At 45.4% G+C, this 16,684-nt stretch overlaps 1 protein-coding gene across 9 annotated transcripts in view; it reads right to left on the bottom strand.

The window, feature by feature from the left end:
- CACNA1D (calcium voltage-gated channel subunit alpha1 D) overlaps positions 1–16,684 on the bottom strand; it is a 301,585-nt gene that overhangs the window by 69,811 nt on the left and 215,090 nt on the right. For all 9 annotated transcript variants that reach the window (XM_041761871.1, XM_041761864.1, XM_041761866.1 and 6 more), the window contains 9 exons: positions 14,441–14,601; positions 13,347–13,572; positions 12,979–13,186; positions 10,176–10,296; positions 6,961–7,075; positions 6,288–6,357; positions 5,382–5,448; positions 4,471–4,618; positions 1,992–2,121 (listed from right to left, as the gene is read on the bottom strand). In XM_041761871.1, the coding sequence (XP_041617805.1) occupies positions 1,992–2,121; positions 4,471–4,618; positions 5,382–5,448; positions 6,288–6,357; positions 6,961–7,075; positions 10,176–10,296; positions 12,979–13,186; positions 13,347–13,572; positions 14,441–14,601 (1,246 nt within the window). The remainder of the gene's footprint in view (positions 1–1,991; positions 2,122–4,470; positions 4,619–5,381; positions 5,449–6,287; positions 6,358–6,960; positions 7,076–10,175; positions 10,297–12,978; positions 13,187–13,346; positions 13,573–14,440; positions 14,602–16,684) is intronic.

Genomic DNA, 16,684 nt, shown 5'->3' with positions numbered 1-16,684 from the left:
GGTATTTCCAGTACACTGCAAACCCCTGCCCCTTCCCCCATACTAGGTCACAGAAGGACCGTTCATGTTGAAAAGCACCCATGTAGTCAAGGCAGACACCACTGCCCACATACCAATAACCCAACTTGGTGCTGAAGGTCAAAGCTCTCAGATTCAAGTTATTCTTTATTCCGTTTACTCCTTGTTTACTAATAACTCAGCTAAGGTAAAAACAACAACAAAACCTCTGCTTGAGTCCACTTACAGAGGGTATCTAAAGTAGTCAAACCCTTAGACAGAAGGTAGAGTGGATATTGCTAGGGGCCAGGGAAGAGAGAAATGGGAAGATGTTCAACAGGTATAAAGTATCAGACATGCAAGATGAGTAAGTTTTGGAGATCTGCTGTACAACACAGTGTCTACCATTAAGAATGCTGGCTCGTACACTTAATTTATCAAGAGAGTAGATCTCATGTTAAGCATTCTCACCACAATCAACACTGTAGTATTTGACAAGCAATACACGTACGTGTACACACACACACACACACACACACACACACACACACACACACACACACATCTGTTTAAAAAGAACAATAACGTTGTTGGAAAGAGCAGCCAGGAAATAAACTCATGGGGAAGTAATCAAAATAAAAAATAAGAACATGAGGCCCCATGTCAATTAACTCCTTGTCAATCTGTGTTCTAGACTAGCTCCTGACCTAGTCTGTCAATAATGGTATTTTTTTTCCCAAACAGCTTCTTCCTCTTGTGCTTTCTTTCTATGGAGCTCAATGACACCGAGGTCTTTACTCCGTTTGAACATTTAGATAGAGACGGTCTCAGAACCTCTAACGCAAGCCCTGATCTGTGAGTGCAGATTAAGACACGTGCATGGCCTTTGTCTTTACATCAACACCAATATGTGCCTTAGGAAGGAAGTTCTTTAACATCTGCATAGCAGAGCGCCCATGTTTTATCAGTCTGATAGATCAGGTCTGCCAGGCTTCAAACCAAAAGCACTGGAAATGAAAAGACACAGCACAAGGCTTGACGGTCCCAACCCAAATCCTGGGACACTGATCTGGTGATTTGTCTGAATCCTCAAATCTCTCAAAATCTGAGGTACCCAGAGAGGTACTAACCAGGCAGCAATGCTGAACGGCCACGCATGCACACTTGCAGGCCTCCCTCCTCTGGGTTTCCTTGATCATCACCTGAAATTGTACTATAGTATCAAGGCCAGAGGAATCAACAGACTGCCGGTGTTCTGAAGTGGTGATGTCACCTTTGGGTTGGTCTTTGTTCTCAATGCTGAATGAGCTGAACTGTTAGGATGGGGCTGCTTAGAGGCAAGAACTATTTGAGAAACTAGTTTCTGTATAGCACAGATGCAGTGGAAGCGTGCTCTCCCTAAAGTACAAAACTGATAACAGAAACCTTAACTGTCGACTTGTTTTCTTTGTAAAACCCCTCCCTGGCCCCACCAAAACATAGTTCTTCCTCTCCACTGCACCACTCAGTTCCACACACCATGGCCCCCCTGCCACTTGTGTTTCCCCCAATAATGAAACCAAGTTGCTCTGTGAATTTCAGCCTATGTCCCTAAATGAGAGCTTCTGGGCACGTGACATACCTGATTCCACTCCTAATTTCTCTCCTGCTGGATGCTACCAAGTGGGCAGAAACCTCAAAATAGGGGTAGATGTGAATTTGACCAGGGAGGCGAAAAGAGGGACCAGGGCGTTGGCAGCAAGGAACGAAGAGGAGGAGAAGAGGGCCCTGAAGGCACTTTAAGTTACTGCAGAGTATTTAAAATGAAGTGTAGTGGACGGGATTCAAAACAGGTTTGTCGTGATGAGACAAATCCCCCCGCCTGGCACTCACATCCCGAAATACCAGATGCCTCCAGGTGCATGAGAGGCCTCCTCTACCCTTTTGCCCTGCCTGAGTGACCGGTGCTCGTCCCAGCGGAAGACCCGCCCACCTGTCCCTGCTCTGTGGCTTACAGTGTTCCGGAAGGAGTGGCTGCGGATGGGGTCCTCGGCGGCAAGGGCGGCGCTACTCAGCATGATGAAGACGAGGATGAGGTTGGTGAAGATGTGGTGGTTGATGAGCTTGTGGCAGCCCACGCGGATCCTGTGGGGAAAGCCGCTGCATGGACACAGCCCTGGGCAGGGCCAGGGCCTTCTGCATGCTGGGGCTACTTGTGGTGACACGTCAGGCAGAGGACAGCTGTCTGCCGTGCTACCCATGCTCGCACCTGGCCAACCAGAGCCACCTGACTGTGAGCCCCTGCAAAGTCCCAGAAGGCAGACCCCAAAGGCCCACAGTGCCACAGCTCTGTGTGTGGGCTCCATAGACATCATTCATCAAGTCCTTAAAAGTGGGTATTATTGTCCTGCTCCAAGTGGAGAAACTGAGGCTTAAGCATTTGAAATGTGTTAAGGTGATGCAGCTAGTAAGGATTGAGGGAGATTTCCAATCCAGCAGGATGGTAACAGTTTCCCACTAGGACATGAAGCCCAGTGGCTTCTTTTCCCTGCCTTAGGAAGGAATCTGAGCTCAGAGCTCATTGCAACAGCTCACAAGAATGAGAGCAATGCGTGAAGGGGATCCAGGGGTACAAACTTCCAGTTATAAAATAAACAAGTCACGGGGATGAAAAGTACAGCATAGGGAATATCATCAATAATATTGTAATAATGTTATCATTGTGAGCACTGCACAATGTACAGACTTGTCAAATCACTATGCTGTGTGCCTGAAACCAATAGGCTATTGTATGTCACCTAGACTTCAATTAAGAATTAAAACTTAAAAAGGAGACTAACTCCTTTTTTTACACTGCAGCCTGGCTGTATGAAAATGTAGTAGACGGGCTGGTAAAATCTCCTGTTATATGGAGATTCCGTCATAAGTGCTTTTTGTTTTTGTTTTTAAACTTTGGAGTCAACCCACAAGCACACCTAAGAAAGTGGAGTGAAAGTTGCATCATGCAAGAATTGTATAGGGATCTTATGAACCATGTGACAGAGTCTTCAGAGTCCTGTTGCCCCTGAGATCCCAAGGGCTAATTATGCCAGACTACCCTTAACCTCAACATTTGATTTTAGAATTGAAAGATTTAATTTTTAGCCTACAGAATACATGCATATTTTCCCTTGAAAATATTTTCCTTTTTCACTTTCAAAACTAGAGTCAAGTTTATGAGAAATCTCCCTTTTGGGGCTGCTTCATGCTGGGATGTGCCCTGGGAGGGCTTGCAAGCTGTTAGCAGGTGAGTCTGGGGAAATGATTCAAAGCAGTGAGTGCAGGAGTGTTCACAGCTTTGGGGGGACGTCAATCCATTCCTTCAATATATGTGGACCCAGCGAGCTGTAGGTGTCAGTAACATCAGCTCAGTATCTTTTTTTAAAGAGACACCCAGGGTTGCCTGGGTGACTCAGTTAGTTAAGCATCTGCTTTCGGCTCAGATTTTGACCTCAGGGTCCTGGGACTGAGCCCAGAGTCAGGCTAGGGAGACTCAGTGGGGAGTCTTTCTCCTTCTGCCCTCCCTCTGGCTCATGCTCTCTAATAAGTAAATAAAATCTTTAAAAAAATTTTAAAAATAAAAAGATACTCAAACTCTCAACAGTGATGAGCTATAAAAACTATTATCAAATCCTCAAGTTACTAAGGACTACAGCCTTGCTTCCCACCTATGTCTCCCTGGGGACTGTGAATTCCACAGCGTCCTTCTCTGGCAGTCAAGAAACGCTTCTATAATTCTAGAAACCTTTCCAGGAGCTTTTCATTCCCCCTGGTATGCCATCTGTCTCAGATGATTTAAAACCTAGAAACCAGCTAGTAAATAAATGTCATCCTCTTGCAGTACTTGTAAGTACCGTGCTCCTGGTGAGTACCATATCAATTTAACACGAGAAATGCTATTTTAAACAGGATATCATAGGGCTGAATTGAATAGCTACCACCTATAAAATATCAGTGAACAATATCACTTCATCGCCATAAAACCCAGTAGGGAACAGGTGACAAACTAAACTGGATCTCAAAATGAAGATGCTATGTGGAACTTGGTCACAAAATTCTCATCCTCAGAGCATCTCAACAAAAGGGCCCGCTCATGAAGAAAGGGTCCTCTGGATGGAAAACACAGGTGACAACCGTGGACACCTGAGCCATGGGCTCTGACTAGTACAGGGGCTAAGGGGGAGGAGAGTCTGGGATGGCACTTCTCCTCGGAGCCAGTCATACTCCTAACAGCACCTCCATCCAGGAATGGGACAGCCAGGAAGAGACTGGGACAGAGGAAAAAGGCAGGCTGGGGCAAGAGAGGGGTCAGAAAGGACTCAGGGACTCCAATGCAAAGGCACAGAGAAGGGCTGTGAACCACCCTCCTTTACCCCATCTGCAGCATCCCCTCGAGCAATCTGGAGGGTGACAGGTGAGACACAGCAGCAATGAAATCAGAAACTGAGTATTTACGGGTTGGTCTTGCTCAGAATGAAGAATGCACTTCCTTCGGGGATGGGGGCGATTTTCTCCTTCATGTTCAACTCTGAGATTCTGCGAGGACGGGGGCCAGCAGGAACCTCAGGTTCATCCTCTTCCTCCTCCTCTTCCTCTTCCCCTACTGTAAATGAGACACTTTTTTTTATAGGCACGAAATAACACGATTGCATTTGGGTTTGAATTATTGTTCGCAATTTCATATAGAGAGCAAACTTTCACATCTATTAGCTTACATTAATGAAAACCCTTCCGAATATGGACTGAGTTCCTGTGAAGGGCTGAGAAGCGTGCCTGTCTGTGAGTGTGTGCAGTACTGGAAAGAAGGTTCCCAGCAGTTCCAGATCTAAGCACAGGGAGAGGGTACTGGCAGTGGGATTCTCACTGCTATAACTCCCAGTACCCAGCTGTTTCCCCAGTAGCCTTGATCAGCTTCACCCTGAAAAACTGTGCATGAGACTTCAAGCCACACACAACCATTCCTACCCCCTGACCCCCCTCCCCCCCAGTCTCTGCTACATCAGCCAATAAAGGCACCAGCAAATGTGAAAGGGTCAGGTGAGCAGTAATAACAGTAGGAATGTCTGGTTGCCTCCTAGAAAGATTTTTCAGGACAAGTGGGGCTTGCCTTGATCCACTCACACTTTCTCTCCCCACAACCTGGATTTTGGATTATGTAAGCTACCCGGGTGACCAAGAGAAAAAAAGCAAGGCTAACTGCTCCACAAGGGGACTGGCCCCGTGGCCTCAGCAGCCTCCCCATCCACCATCACCCCAGCTGGGCTGGCCAGCCACAGATTGAGCCTCTGATCACTGAGTGGTAGCAAAGCTATATCACACATGAACTGAAAGCCTGTCACTGGCCTCAGTGACACATGTCACCATACCTGGCACATCACAAGGTGGGTAGGGGTCCTTGTCTTCATCCTCTTCTCGGTAGTCATCAATTGTAACCTAGGATGACAGAGAGGTCTTGAGAGGAGGGGAGACTCTGACTTCAGTGCACTGCAGAGGACCAAAGTATAGACTCAGCCCTGCCATTCAGTACAGGGATAGAAGCTCTGTTGCACATAAGTGCATGCATGCCTATGGACAGGTGTCCCCAGTGATGGTTCTGCTTAAGACATAGCTCTGGGGGCAGATGAGGAGAAAGTGGGTCTAACTCCTTCCCAGCCATGGCTATCCAGCACCAGCCATGCCTCTCTCTACCCAACAGCGTCCCACATGCTGTATGGTAACTGCACAGCAGATTCATGTCTCCCTGCTAGAATGGGATGCACACAGGACCTCATCGGTCTTGTTCATTGCTGATCCTCAGTATCTGCCACACAGTAACCACTCTAAGTATTTACTGACTTAAGGAACAGACAAATGAAAAATCCAGAGCTTTCCTGAGTGGGATGAAGTTTGACAGCATAGCCCTGTGCACCCAGACCTCCAATTCCAAGATTCCTTCTGGAGGCAGACATCTATTAACAATCCTCTTCTTGAACCCCCACCCAGAAGATACTAACACGTCAGGTCTCACGACACAATTTCAATAAAGAAAAAATAAGTGGTTCCCCAGTCAGATACATGTCATACTGGTTATTTGGTGAAACACTGATTAATAACCAGCTAGTCACTTAAATTCATCCAGAGTCCCCCTGAGAAGCCAGCGTCTACAATGGTGTGCCACACTCTCACACCAAGTATCACACAGAATACTTCTCATGGTGTAAATGGTACTCTAATGACAGTATCAACAGATTCATTTATAAACAAAAAGGAGAGAATTACTTCAGGATATATACCTTATTGTCACTGTTGGCTATCTGGTTGACTTCTGGTTTGTTGTTCTTTTTATTTTCCAGGCTCTCTTTTCTACAGGGAAAAAGAACACGAGAAACCAAATAGCCATATTTCTATGCATAAAAATGCTAATCCAGGGATCCCTGGGTGGCGCAGCGGTTTGGCGCGTGCCTTTGGCCCAGGGCGCGATCCTGGAGACCCGGGATCGAATCCCACATCAGGCTCCCGGTGCTTGGAGCCTGCTTCTCCCTCCGCCTGTGTCTCTGCCTCTCTCTCTCTCTCTGTGACTATCATAAATAAATAAAAAATTAAAAAAAAAAAAAGTCTTTATTTAAAAAAAAAAAAAATGCTAATCCAGATTCTGAATCAACAGTGGCCCGATGAAGGACAGAATTTAATTGGAAAAAACTGTAACAGTAAGAACATAGCACAACTCACACTCAGAGCTTCCCGTTCACCATGGTGTACTGGCTTCATTACATAGATCATCTCATTAAAATTCTCATGCAAGAGCTCATCAGCATTGAAGGCATCATTTATTTTATGACACCAAAATTAACCACAGAGGTTCTATAAACATGAGACCATGTGACTCCTACTCTCGGCTTTGAGGGAAGGAGAGCCCAGGGCCTGGGTTCTGACCGAAATTCCATCCATGGATGCAAACAGGGTTACCTGGCAATCTTTTTCCTCTCCTTCTCTTCAGCTTCCTCTTTCTGGGCAGTATTCAAACTTTCAGCATCAGCGAGATTGTCTACAGCAATGGCCAAGAAGACATTCAGTAGGATATCTAGTTTGAACATTTTAAGGGAACAACACAATTTATAAACACTACTACTTGTGATCCACAATGGCAACGTCACCCTCCTCTGCGCTCTGGAAGGCTGGTAACAGGTGACTGTCCCCTAGTGCTGTATACATTTGATAAGATGAGAAGACCAACGCCTGCTTAAAAAACAAAAACACGCACACAAAAACAAAAACTCAAAAAAAAAACAAACAAACAAACAAACAAAAAAAAAACAAAAACTCCTAGAAAGTTGTAGAAGACAGTCTGGAAAGAAGCAAAATTCAGATTTACTAAAACCCATGAAAATCTCCAAACTTCAACATTTCCTTTCATGTGTGTGCATATGTGTGTGCTTACACAAACATGTGTCTCTGTACCCCGAGGTACCTATGGCTATAATACACACTGCATGAAACAATCTATAACATGAACATGGTGTTTTTATGCATTTTATATTTTGCTTTGTGTATCTTTTCTTTCTTTTAAAACACACATGTATGCATAACACACACACACACACACACACACACACACACACACACACACACACCCAGGGTGTGGTTTCCAAAAAAGACCCTTTTAAAGACTACACATTATTCAAGATGATGATTGCACAAGGCAGTCTGAGTTCCTTTTCATCTGAAATGGTCTTCAGAGTCTGCAGATACTTGCTCATTCATTCATTTGCTGCACAAACACTGATGTATTGCCAGGTGGCACCCCAACTACTCTTTTGAATAGCCCCACTGTAGCTATATCTTTGACTACTGTGCTTGAATATTATGTTTTCAAGTCCTAAAAAGTGAGGTGACTGAACAAGCTATCAGGTTTTTGGCTCTTCCTATAATGTTGTATATGTGGCTTCCTTGGATGATAGAAAAAAAATTCTGAAAAAGGTTCTAAAATCTCCTGGAAGATGCCTGTTTTTTTATTCACCAGCAGTTGAACACACTTTTGAGAAGCACAAGAATCAGAGGGAAGTAAGTCAAGATGGCTCCTTCTTTGACGATGCTTCTCCCTGGCTGCTGCATGGCCACTGGCATGCACGACTGTGGGAGCTCACGAACCCTGAGATGGGAGAGGCACACCACTGTCCCACAGGGCCTATGCAATCTGAAATCTCAGCTGGGTAACACAAGTGTAACCTGTCAAGGGACTGGTGATGAGAGAACTTCCAGAGGATGTTGTGTTTGACTAAGCTATTCAGGTCTTTTAAGAGGAGAGAGCCATGAACAAATTCTATGAAAACGTTCAAAATGCCTTTGATATGCTAGACTATGTTTTAAGCAGAGCTTGTAATGAGCCCAGGGAAGCAATCTGTCCTGGGCTGGGTGATGGCTTGGTAACACGAGCACTCCTCTGATACATGTGGGGTAATCGTGGCTCAGGCAGAGATTATTGCAAGACTAACTACAATTGAGAATTCCTACCAATGAGCTCAATGAATAAATATGGTATCCTCAGTCTTGCAATGACACCAAACTCTTTTGGGTAGTGGAAAGCACATCCAGAGTAATAAACCATAGAAAAATCTTACAAGTTTATAAATAAAATGGTTTCCAAGAGTAAACACCCATCATCTATATTTAGAGTCATTACCCAGACCCTCCTAAAGAGTGGCATACTTTGGAATTCATTCAAAAACACCCAAGCACCTCCAACATGCTGGGTACTGTGCTGGGTGCTAGGGACATGATGAACAGGAATCCCTACTCCCATGGAGCATCTATTCTAGTTGGGGGAGAAAGAACATAAACTACTTAAGCATTTCAGATAGTAATATACGTATTACAGAACAAAACAAAACCACAATGTGTAACCAGAATGAGGGGAGCCAGGGAATACTTCTCTGCAGACCCAAATCCAGTATAGTGCTCTGGCCTGAAGGGTTCATCGAGGAAAGTACAACAAGAAATGAATACTGATCGTTCATTTGACAAGCATTTACCAAGGGCTATGTGCAAGACCCTCCACAATAAGCCATGAGACATGTTAATACGAAGAAAATATTCCTGACTCAACAAGTTTATTGTTGAGCTGAGGGGATGGAGAAGCACTCATCCCAAATCCAGTAGGTGCTGGCCCCCCATGTGTAGTAGGAGCTATAAGGATAAAATCGGGTAGGAGAGCTCATCTCTGGGTAGGAGGGGTGTTCGAGCTGCCTGAGGGACTAGTGGGGTTTCTATGTATTGTCCTTAGAAGTTTGTACTAGAGCTTCTGCATAGAAGACATCTTACTAATGAACCAAGAAAATTAAGGGGGGGGGAGAGCTAAAGGAATCTGGGGCTTCTTAGGAGAAGAATCCAGAGAGAATTCTTTAAAATAAAAAGATAAAGACCAAGAGGTAGTATTCAGATGTTTGTATAACTGCTCTTTTGCCAAACCCTCACTGAGAGTTCCATATGCTAGGTCCTGTGTCAGGGAGGTCAGAGAGAGAAAGAAGACACAACCAAAAGTTATAGGGTCATAAAGGGTCTGATCGAGGGAAAGAGAGACCCACATTTGCAGAAGTCTAGAATTAGGGAATGCCTTTTGCCGAGGAAAAGGAGTAAAGGGTACTCAGAAAAGAGCTCATAGCCCAATACAGCAGCTAGTCAATGGATACTTGATCCCCCGAGTTGTACAGATCAGCAAAGCCACATCAGGTCCGGGGAGCTTATGTCAAGTCACTAATGATCAATGGTCCCACTGGTCAGGAAAGGTCTTAAGAGACACAGATGTACCCCTAACCTCCCAAGCATGATGGCATGGAGGATAACCCACCTCTGCCCTAAGCCTTCCCTTGGGATCTGTGTAGGAGCTGTGATGTCAAGCTGGGTGAAGATGGGCATAGCCCATGCGCTATCCCATGTTCCCTTCCCCAGCTTGCTCACTTCTCAAAGCCTACTGCAACTCTGACCCCACTATGCTGTCCCAATGACAATAAAGGAGAACAGATATTGAGCTAATAAGGTAAGGGCATTCACTTTTCCACCCCAAAGGCCGCCACCACCATTGCTACCACACCATCACCACCACTGCCACCACCTCAGGGTAGTTCAGACAGGGAGAAACAAAACAAAATGATGATGACAAAGCCCCTGGTCAGCTTGAAGGATACAGTTACCACAAATGAAGAGGATGATGAAGTAGATGCAGACGATCATCCCCGAAGACGACGGGCCGCCATAGGCCATAATGCCATCATACATCACGGCGTTCCAGTCCTCCCCTGTCAGGATCTAAGAGGCCAAAATTGTGGTCACCCACACACAGCAGCTGGACTGCAGCTCCCGATGGCCTCCCACAGCTCCCCAGGGGCCACCCAAATCTGCATTGAGCTGCCTTTCACTGCCCCATTTGCACTCAGCAAATCCATCAGTTATCCCGTATACTTTCCAAAACTGTTTTCAATTACAGACACAAGAGTTAATTCTTGACATGGAAATAAAGTAATACTACACGTAAGACTTATGTACGTGTAAGTACATAAGTACTTTGATGACACTGCAGTTCTTAACACCCCCCCCCCAGCACATGCTGTTGGTGCCTCTCTCCAGAACCTTGTGTACATAAACACACAGATACGCACCCAAAGGAAAGAGGTAGCTATTGTCTTCTAAGATTTATTAGGCATAAAGGATGTCATACTATATGAATTTTCTGCATTTGCCTTTTCTCTCCCCCCACCCTAATCAACAATATATTCTGGAGACCCTCTGTGTCAGTAAGTGCCTTCAGTCTTCTTAATGGTTGCCTACTATTCCACATGGTTAATCTACTCTAGAAATGGAGAATTAGATCCATGAATTTGTAGAAGCAGGGAATTCCAAGTATCTCATATAAATTTATAAACTATTTCATGAGCAGATACTAATAGCTATCTGAAATTTCACATGGAACTTTCTCTACTGATGATGTCTCATAACTCAATCTGTCATCTGGGTAGAATCAGATGAACCTAAATAGCATTTTAATAACATACTATCTAAAAAAATAATAAATAAATAAAAATAAAACCATACTATCTTCCAGAGAGGGAGTATATGTGTTCCTGTATTGTCTATCTGAACTAGACACCTAAAAAATAAAACAGTCATGGCTCACAACACAAGAGAAATATGGGCAAATGATTTCAAAAGATAAAGCAATTCCCTGGAAAGGAACTTTGTGGCTCTTAATCACATGAAGACATTCAAGTTCACTCCTGATAAGAGAAATAGGCATTAAAGCTATAAGATACCATTTTCACCTGTCAGACAACCATCAAAAAGTTTGAACACCCCTTGTGGTAAGAAGTAGTGAGGTGTGGGACAGCATCCATGCCCCATCCCTGGAGGATGGACTGACACTACTTTGAGGAAGATGCTGGGCAAGAGTGTCAGTGTCGGAAATGGACACACACCCTTCAAACCAGTAATTCCCCTTCTGGAATATTTACACTACATGTCTATGTTCACACATGTGCCCATGGTATGTGTTCGAGGTCACTCACCAAGCCAAGGCCAGACATAATGAAATACTCATTGGCTAGGGACTAGTTACATAAGTTAGGGGACAGCCACAGAGTGTGCAGAATCCAAAATAGGAGGCAAACCCTTATGGACCAAAAAGGCAGATTCCTAAGGACACTTTAAATGGCAAGAAGCCGGAAAACAGCATGTAAAATGAGCTACCATCTGCATCATATCACATTCACTGGGAGGTGGGTCAGTTGGTAGGTTCATTGATTTACATCTATAAGCAAATATATCTCAAAGATTACATGGAAACTATTCAATGGTGGTTGCTCCTAGAAGGAGAAATTGGTGGCTGGGTGGGAACAAGACTCATTTGTTACTTTATATCCTTTTTGTAAGCATTTGAATTTTGTGCCAGACATGGGTACTACCAAAAACTACCACCACTGTATACGTTTCTCTGAAAGAGAGCAGAAAAAAGAGTAACTAATCAGTGGCTAAAAATTAAGTATGACCCAAAGATTAAAGTATATTTCAAAAAAAGTATGGTCTATAGCAGGGCTAGCAATTCTATTCACCTCAAAATGACTAAGCAGAAATGAATCTTATAGATCTCTAGTATCTTGATTTTTGTTTTGTTTTTTCCCTCCTCACAAAAAATGACCTTCCAAGGTTACAGGGCTGAGCACTGAAAGAGCCAGCAGGAGACCTGGATGTCCACGTCTACGGTCCTTCCTACCAGGCCTTCCTGCCTCCCCAGCAGGGCTCTGGAAATCACTGACAACATGAGAAAAGTGACAAGGGCAGATGGGTCTTTAAAATTTATCTGCCTCTCTGTTCGAGAAAGGGCTTCAGCTCAAAACATAGGAAGAGGGGGTTTAGAACACCGCAGCTTAAAGCCAGGTGGCATGTGGAGGCTGCTGCTTTGAGTGCAGAGTCCACTGTTCCTCCTTCTCAGCCTGGTGGCCTTCACAGGCCCCAATGGCATGGACATGCTCAGAGCCTGTCTGTCCCCATTACATGACAGGAGGGAGAAACAAAGGGGCAGAAGGTTGTCACAACTCTTTTATCACCCTGAGTATTCTGACTACACACCGGAGCATTAGGGCTTTAGAATTCATCTCTTTGCATAAATCCGTGTGAGCCAGGATCACAAAATTTGCCTGCAATCAAAAATTCACAAAGAACAGGAAGAGGATTTTAGAGCCTATCTCACAGAAACCTCACAAATCAAACAGAAGTTTTTGGTCTATTATCCTGTCATCTGTCCAGTGGTCTTACAAACACAGGACATCACGCCACATGGATAGCTGGAGTCAGGTGCTCAACAATCGACTTCCGTGGTGTAAGGTCTGTTAGAGTATTATTGGGGCAGAGGTCACTAATCGCGGCAGACTCATCCTGTCTTCCTGGGTCGAGGAGGGACAAGACGGCGGCTCACATGGGCTCCTCGCGAGGGCTCACCTGGAATACGGTCAGAAGGGCTTGAGGGAAATTGTCAAAGGTGCTCCGCTTGGTCTGTGTTTCGTCAAAATTAAACTTGCCACCAAACAGCTGCATCCCAAGCAAGGAAAAGATGATGATGAAGAGAAAAAGCAGAAGCAACAGCGAAGCGATGGACTTCATGGAGTTTAACAAGGAGGCCACTAAGTTGCTCAGGGAAGTCCAGTGCCTACAAGTCAAGATGGGGGTGTGAGCGTGGAACGCCCACAGGACACAGCAGACATCACAGGGCCAGGGCGAGGCTGATCGCCACCCCCCCCCCCCCCCCCCCCCCCCCCCCCCCCCCCACCGGCCAGAAAACACCTGCAGCGAGATGCATGCGCTCTCACCTGGTCACCTTGAAAATCCTTAAGAGGCGCACGCACCGAAACACAGAGATCCCCAGAGGAGACATGATTTCCAGCTCCACCAAGATGGTCTCGGTAATGCCACCACACACCACGAAGCAATCAAACCGATTGAAGAGAGAGACGAAATAGGCCTGGAGACCCAAGCTGTACATTTTTACCAGCATCTCGCAGGTGAACAGAGCCAGGAGGACTTTGTTAGCGATATCTGTAAAGACAAAGGGTCTGATCGTGGGCGTGGCTCAGACTCGCCTTCCCTCCTCAGAACCCCTTCCCACCAGTCTCTGCTGGAAATGCCCTAGCACCTTGCCCCAGTCTTTGCTATGGCCCCCATTACAGAAATGTGGCACCAGTGTTTATGGTCTGTCCGCCGGGTTCCAGTCCTGCTTCTGCTACCACCTAGCTGTGGGACTCTGGAGGAGTCCCTTGAGTTCTCTGGGCCTCAGTTTTACTAACTATAAAATGGGGAGGAGCAGTTTACCATACACTCTCTGATGTTCTCTAGACCTAAAAGCCTGTGCTTCTGCATTTATACCAGCGTATTATATTTTTTGTTTCAGTCATAGAAAGGCCAGTCTGGTCTTGCTTAGGGCACCATGATATAAAAAGCAGTTGTCCATCAAGGTCACTTCTAACTGCAGCAGGCTGGAGAGCTGGCCAGAAATAGGACCTCCCCATAGATCACAACTGACAAACTCAGAATGGATGGTGTCTGGGGGTGAACTCCTGTACTGCACTGCTGGGGCTCTCTAGGTAAGGGAGCAACAGACACTTGCCAAGAATACCATGTGGGAAAAGAAAGTTGCCAGTGGGGACAGGGAGAAGGAAGATGAGGTCCCTTCCAACTACAAGATTCCCTGACCCTAGGTTGTCATAGGGTTAAGACTCGGCCCCAGAGTGCTTCATTCTGCATACCACGTGGGCTGCGCCTGTGCCTGGATGGTTCCACTGTCTTCTATGCCCCCAGAAATGTCCTGTCATTACACATTGATCAGATAAGACTAAACTACAGTTGGACAGCTTCAGGAGGCCCTAATTCAGAATCAGAACAAAAAGAAAACAGCCTCTGCTCGCACCTTGAATCTGCGTCAACCAGTCAGGCTGATTGTAGTGCTCAGAGGAAATGGTTAAGGTATTGAGAAACACCAGGACAATAACCAGCCAGTAAAACGTGACAGACTTCACAGCAGCACGACATCTTCTGCGATTGAAGCGGTTCCAGCGACGCCAGCGTCGGCTATGAGAGAAGCAAATGTGACTCCATGAACGGCAGACATGGCATCTGCATGCCCAATAGACATTATGGAGAAATAAATCATCTTTAACTCTAGAGATAAAGATCAGGGGGTACAGGAAGGAAGGCATAGAAACTATGTTGGTCTTTAAACATGACTTTACAAGCGTCATCTTGACCTGATCATGCTACCAGTTTCCTTCCTATGGCTTTAGGCAACTCCGTAATCTGCCATACACAGTCCTTAAACCAGTTAGAAAAATCTAGATATTCATAGATTTGTCTGCAGATGCAAAAGTGAGCCTGCACACATCTATGCAGTTCACATTCCCACCATATGGCACATGGATCTGTTCACACTCTGCGTGCAGAGAGCCGTTTGGGTTATTATACACATCTCTTGTGGCATCTCCATCATCGTACAGAATTTATCAGGCAGCAAAGTGCTCCCAACCCAGTTCTCATTTTAGGGAAACTTTTAGTCCTTTCTTAAATCTGGGAGGTTTCTCTGGAGCCTGGCACACTTGTCAAAGCTGAGTAGGACATGAGTCTTTATACTGAGTCATCAGGTGCCCTTTCTAACTAGTGATGCTCAAAATATACCTTCAGGAGAAGAGCCAATATTGAATTGTGTTTTCATACAAATAAAATGAGCCGAGCCAGACAGACAAGTAGCATGTCCTCTACTGACTTTCAGTTCCGGTTTATAATTAGGGTAAGTATTCCTTCCCTGCCGTAGGATGGAACAGTGAAGTGGGTCCCAGGAAAATGCCAGCCAATTGGCAATGTCGGCCCCGTCCAGGCTGAGCTCATGGACAGGGGCGGTAGGTACTTCCTCTAGTGGCCCAGGTCAGAGGAATCCCCAGGCTACATGCAAGCTGCAGCCCTGGCTAACTCAGCCGCATGGCTATGTTAAAAACACATAACCCAGGGACCGGGCAAAGAATTACTTGTGCCAACTCTTCAACAAGACCTAGAACAAGACAAGGGCATTTTGTTCTTGCTCTCACTATGCAGTTTTCAGTGGTAATAGTGGCTAGAAACATGATGACTAGTGTAGAAAAATCCCACTGTTTCTCCTGTGATGCATAATTTAGTACACACAAGTAAGGTGGTCTGAAAAAGAACCAGTGTTAGGTCTATTTACGCTGTAGTGACAAGTCTTGAGTGTCTCCCAAATCTTGGAGGCCTCACCATCCCATCTCTTAAAGTCCAGTGGGACTTCTCATCCTGCCCCTCATGGGACTCCAGACACTGGATATATAGAGATGAAGGCACACTGTCCTGTGGCCTCTGACCTTGAAAAGCAGCAAAGCTGGGGCAAATAACAATTATAAATCCCTCCTAAGTGCTATTCTCAGGGTCCTGGGTACAGGAGCAAAGAGACAGGAGCATTAAGTGCTCTTTGCAAGAGTCAGGAAAGGCCTCCCTGAAAAGCTGAGATTTGGGCTGGCTCTGGATAACAGAGTAAGAGTTCACCAGGCGGCAGACAGGAGGGCACCCACCTGGAGGGGACTGTGTGGCCGAGGGGACTGAGACGGGAAGAAACAGAGCATGGTGAAAACCAAGAGCAGTCCAGTACAGCCACAGAGTGGGGAGTGTGTGAGGCGTGTCAAAAGATCAGGCCAGAGAGTGAGGTGGGGGCCCAATTATGAAGGAATTTATATGTCCTCTAGCAACAGGGAGTCATGGAAGGGCTTCCAATTGTTTTTAAAGTCAGATGGAGATGCAATAGACATATGGCAACTATTAATATTTAGGAATAGGGTTTGTAACCACTACCACAATCAAGAGGTAGAAAATTTCCATCACTCAAAGAACTTCCGTCGCAGCTCTTTGTAGTAGTTAACCCACCCTCCTCACCTCAGCCCCTGACAACTACTGATCTGTTTTTTGTCCCTACTGGCTTCTTTTATCCAGAATGTCCTAAAAAGATAATCATACAATACAGAGTTTTTTTGAGACTGGCTTCTTTCACATAGCAAGAATATTTTCCAGACTCATTTATATTGATGTATCTATCAGCAGTTTTTTCCTTCTTATTGCTGAGTATTCCATCAGTGAATGAACTACAATTTGTCTATCC

This window comes from Vulpes lagopus, chromosome 7, assembly GCF_018345385.1.
Source record: "Vulpes lagopus strain Blue_001 chromosome 7, ASM1834538v1, whole genome shotgun sequence".
Lineage (NCBI taxonomy): Eukaryota > Metazoa > Chordata > Mammalia > Carnivora > Canidae > Vulpes > Vulpes lagopus.
Note: the sequence above shows the minus strand (reverse complement) of the source record. Positions and strands in the feature narration are given on the sequence as shown.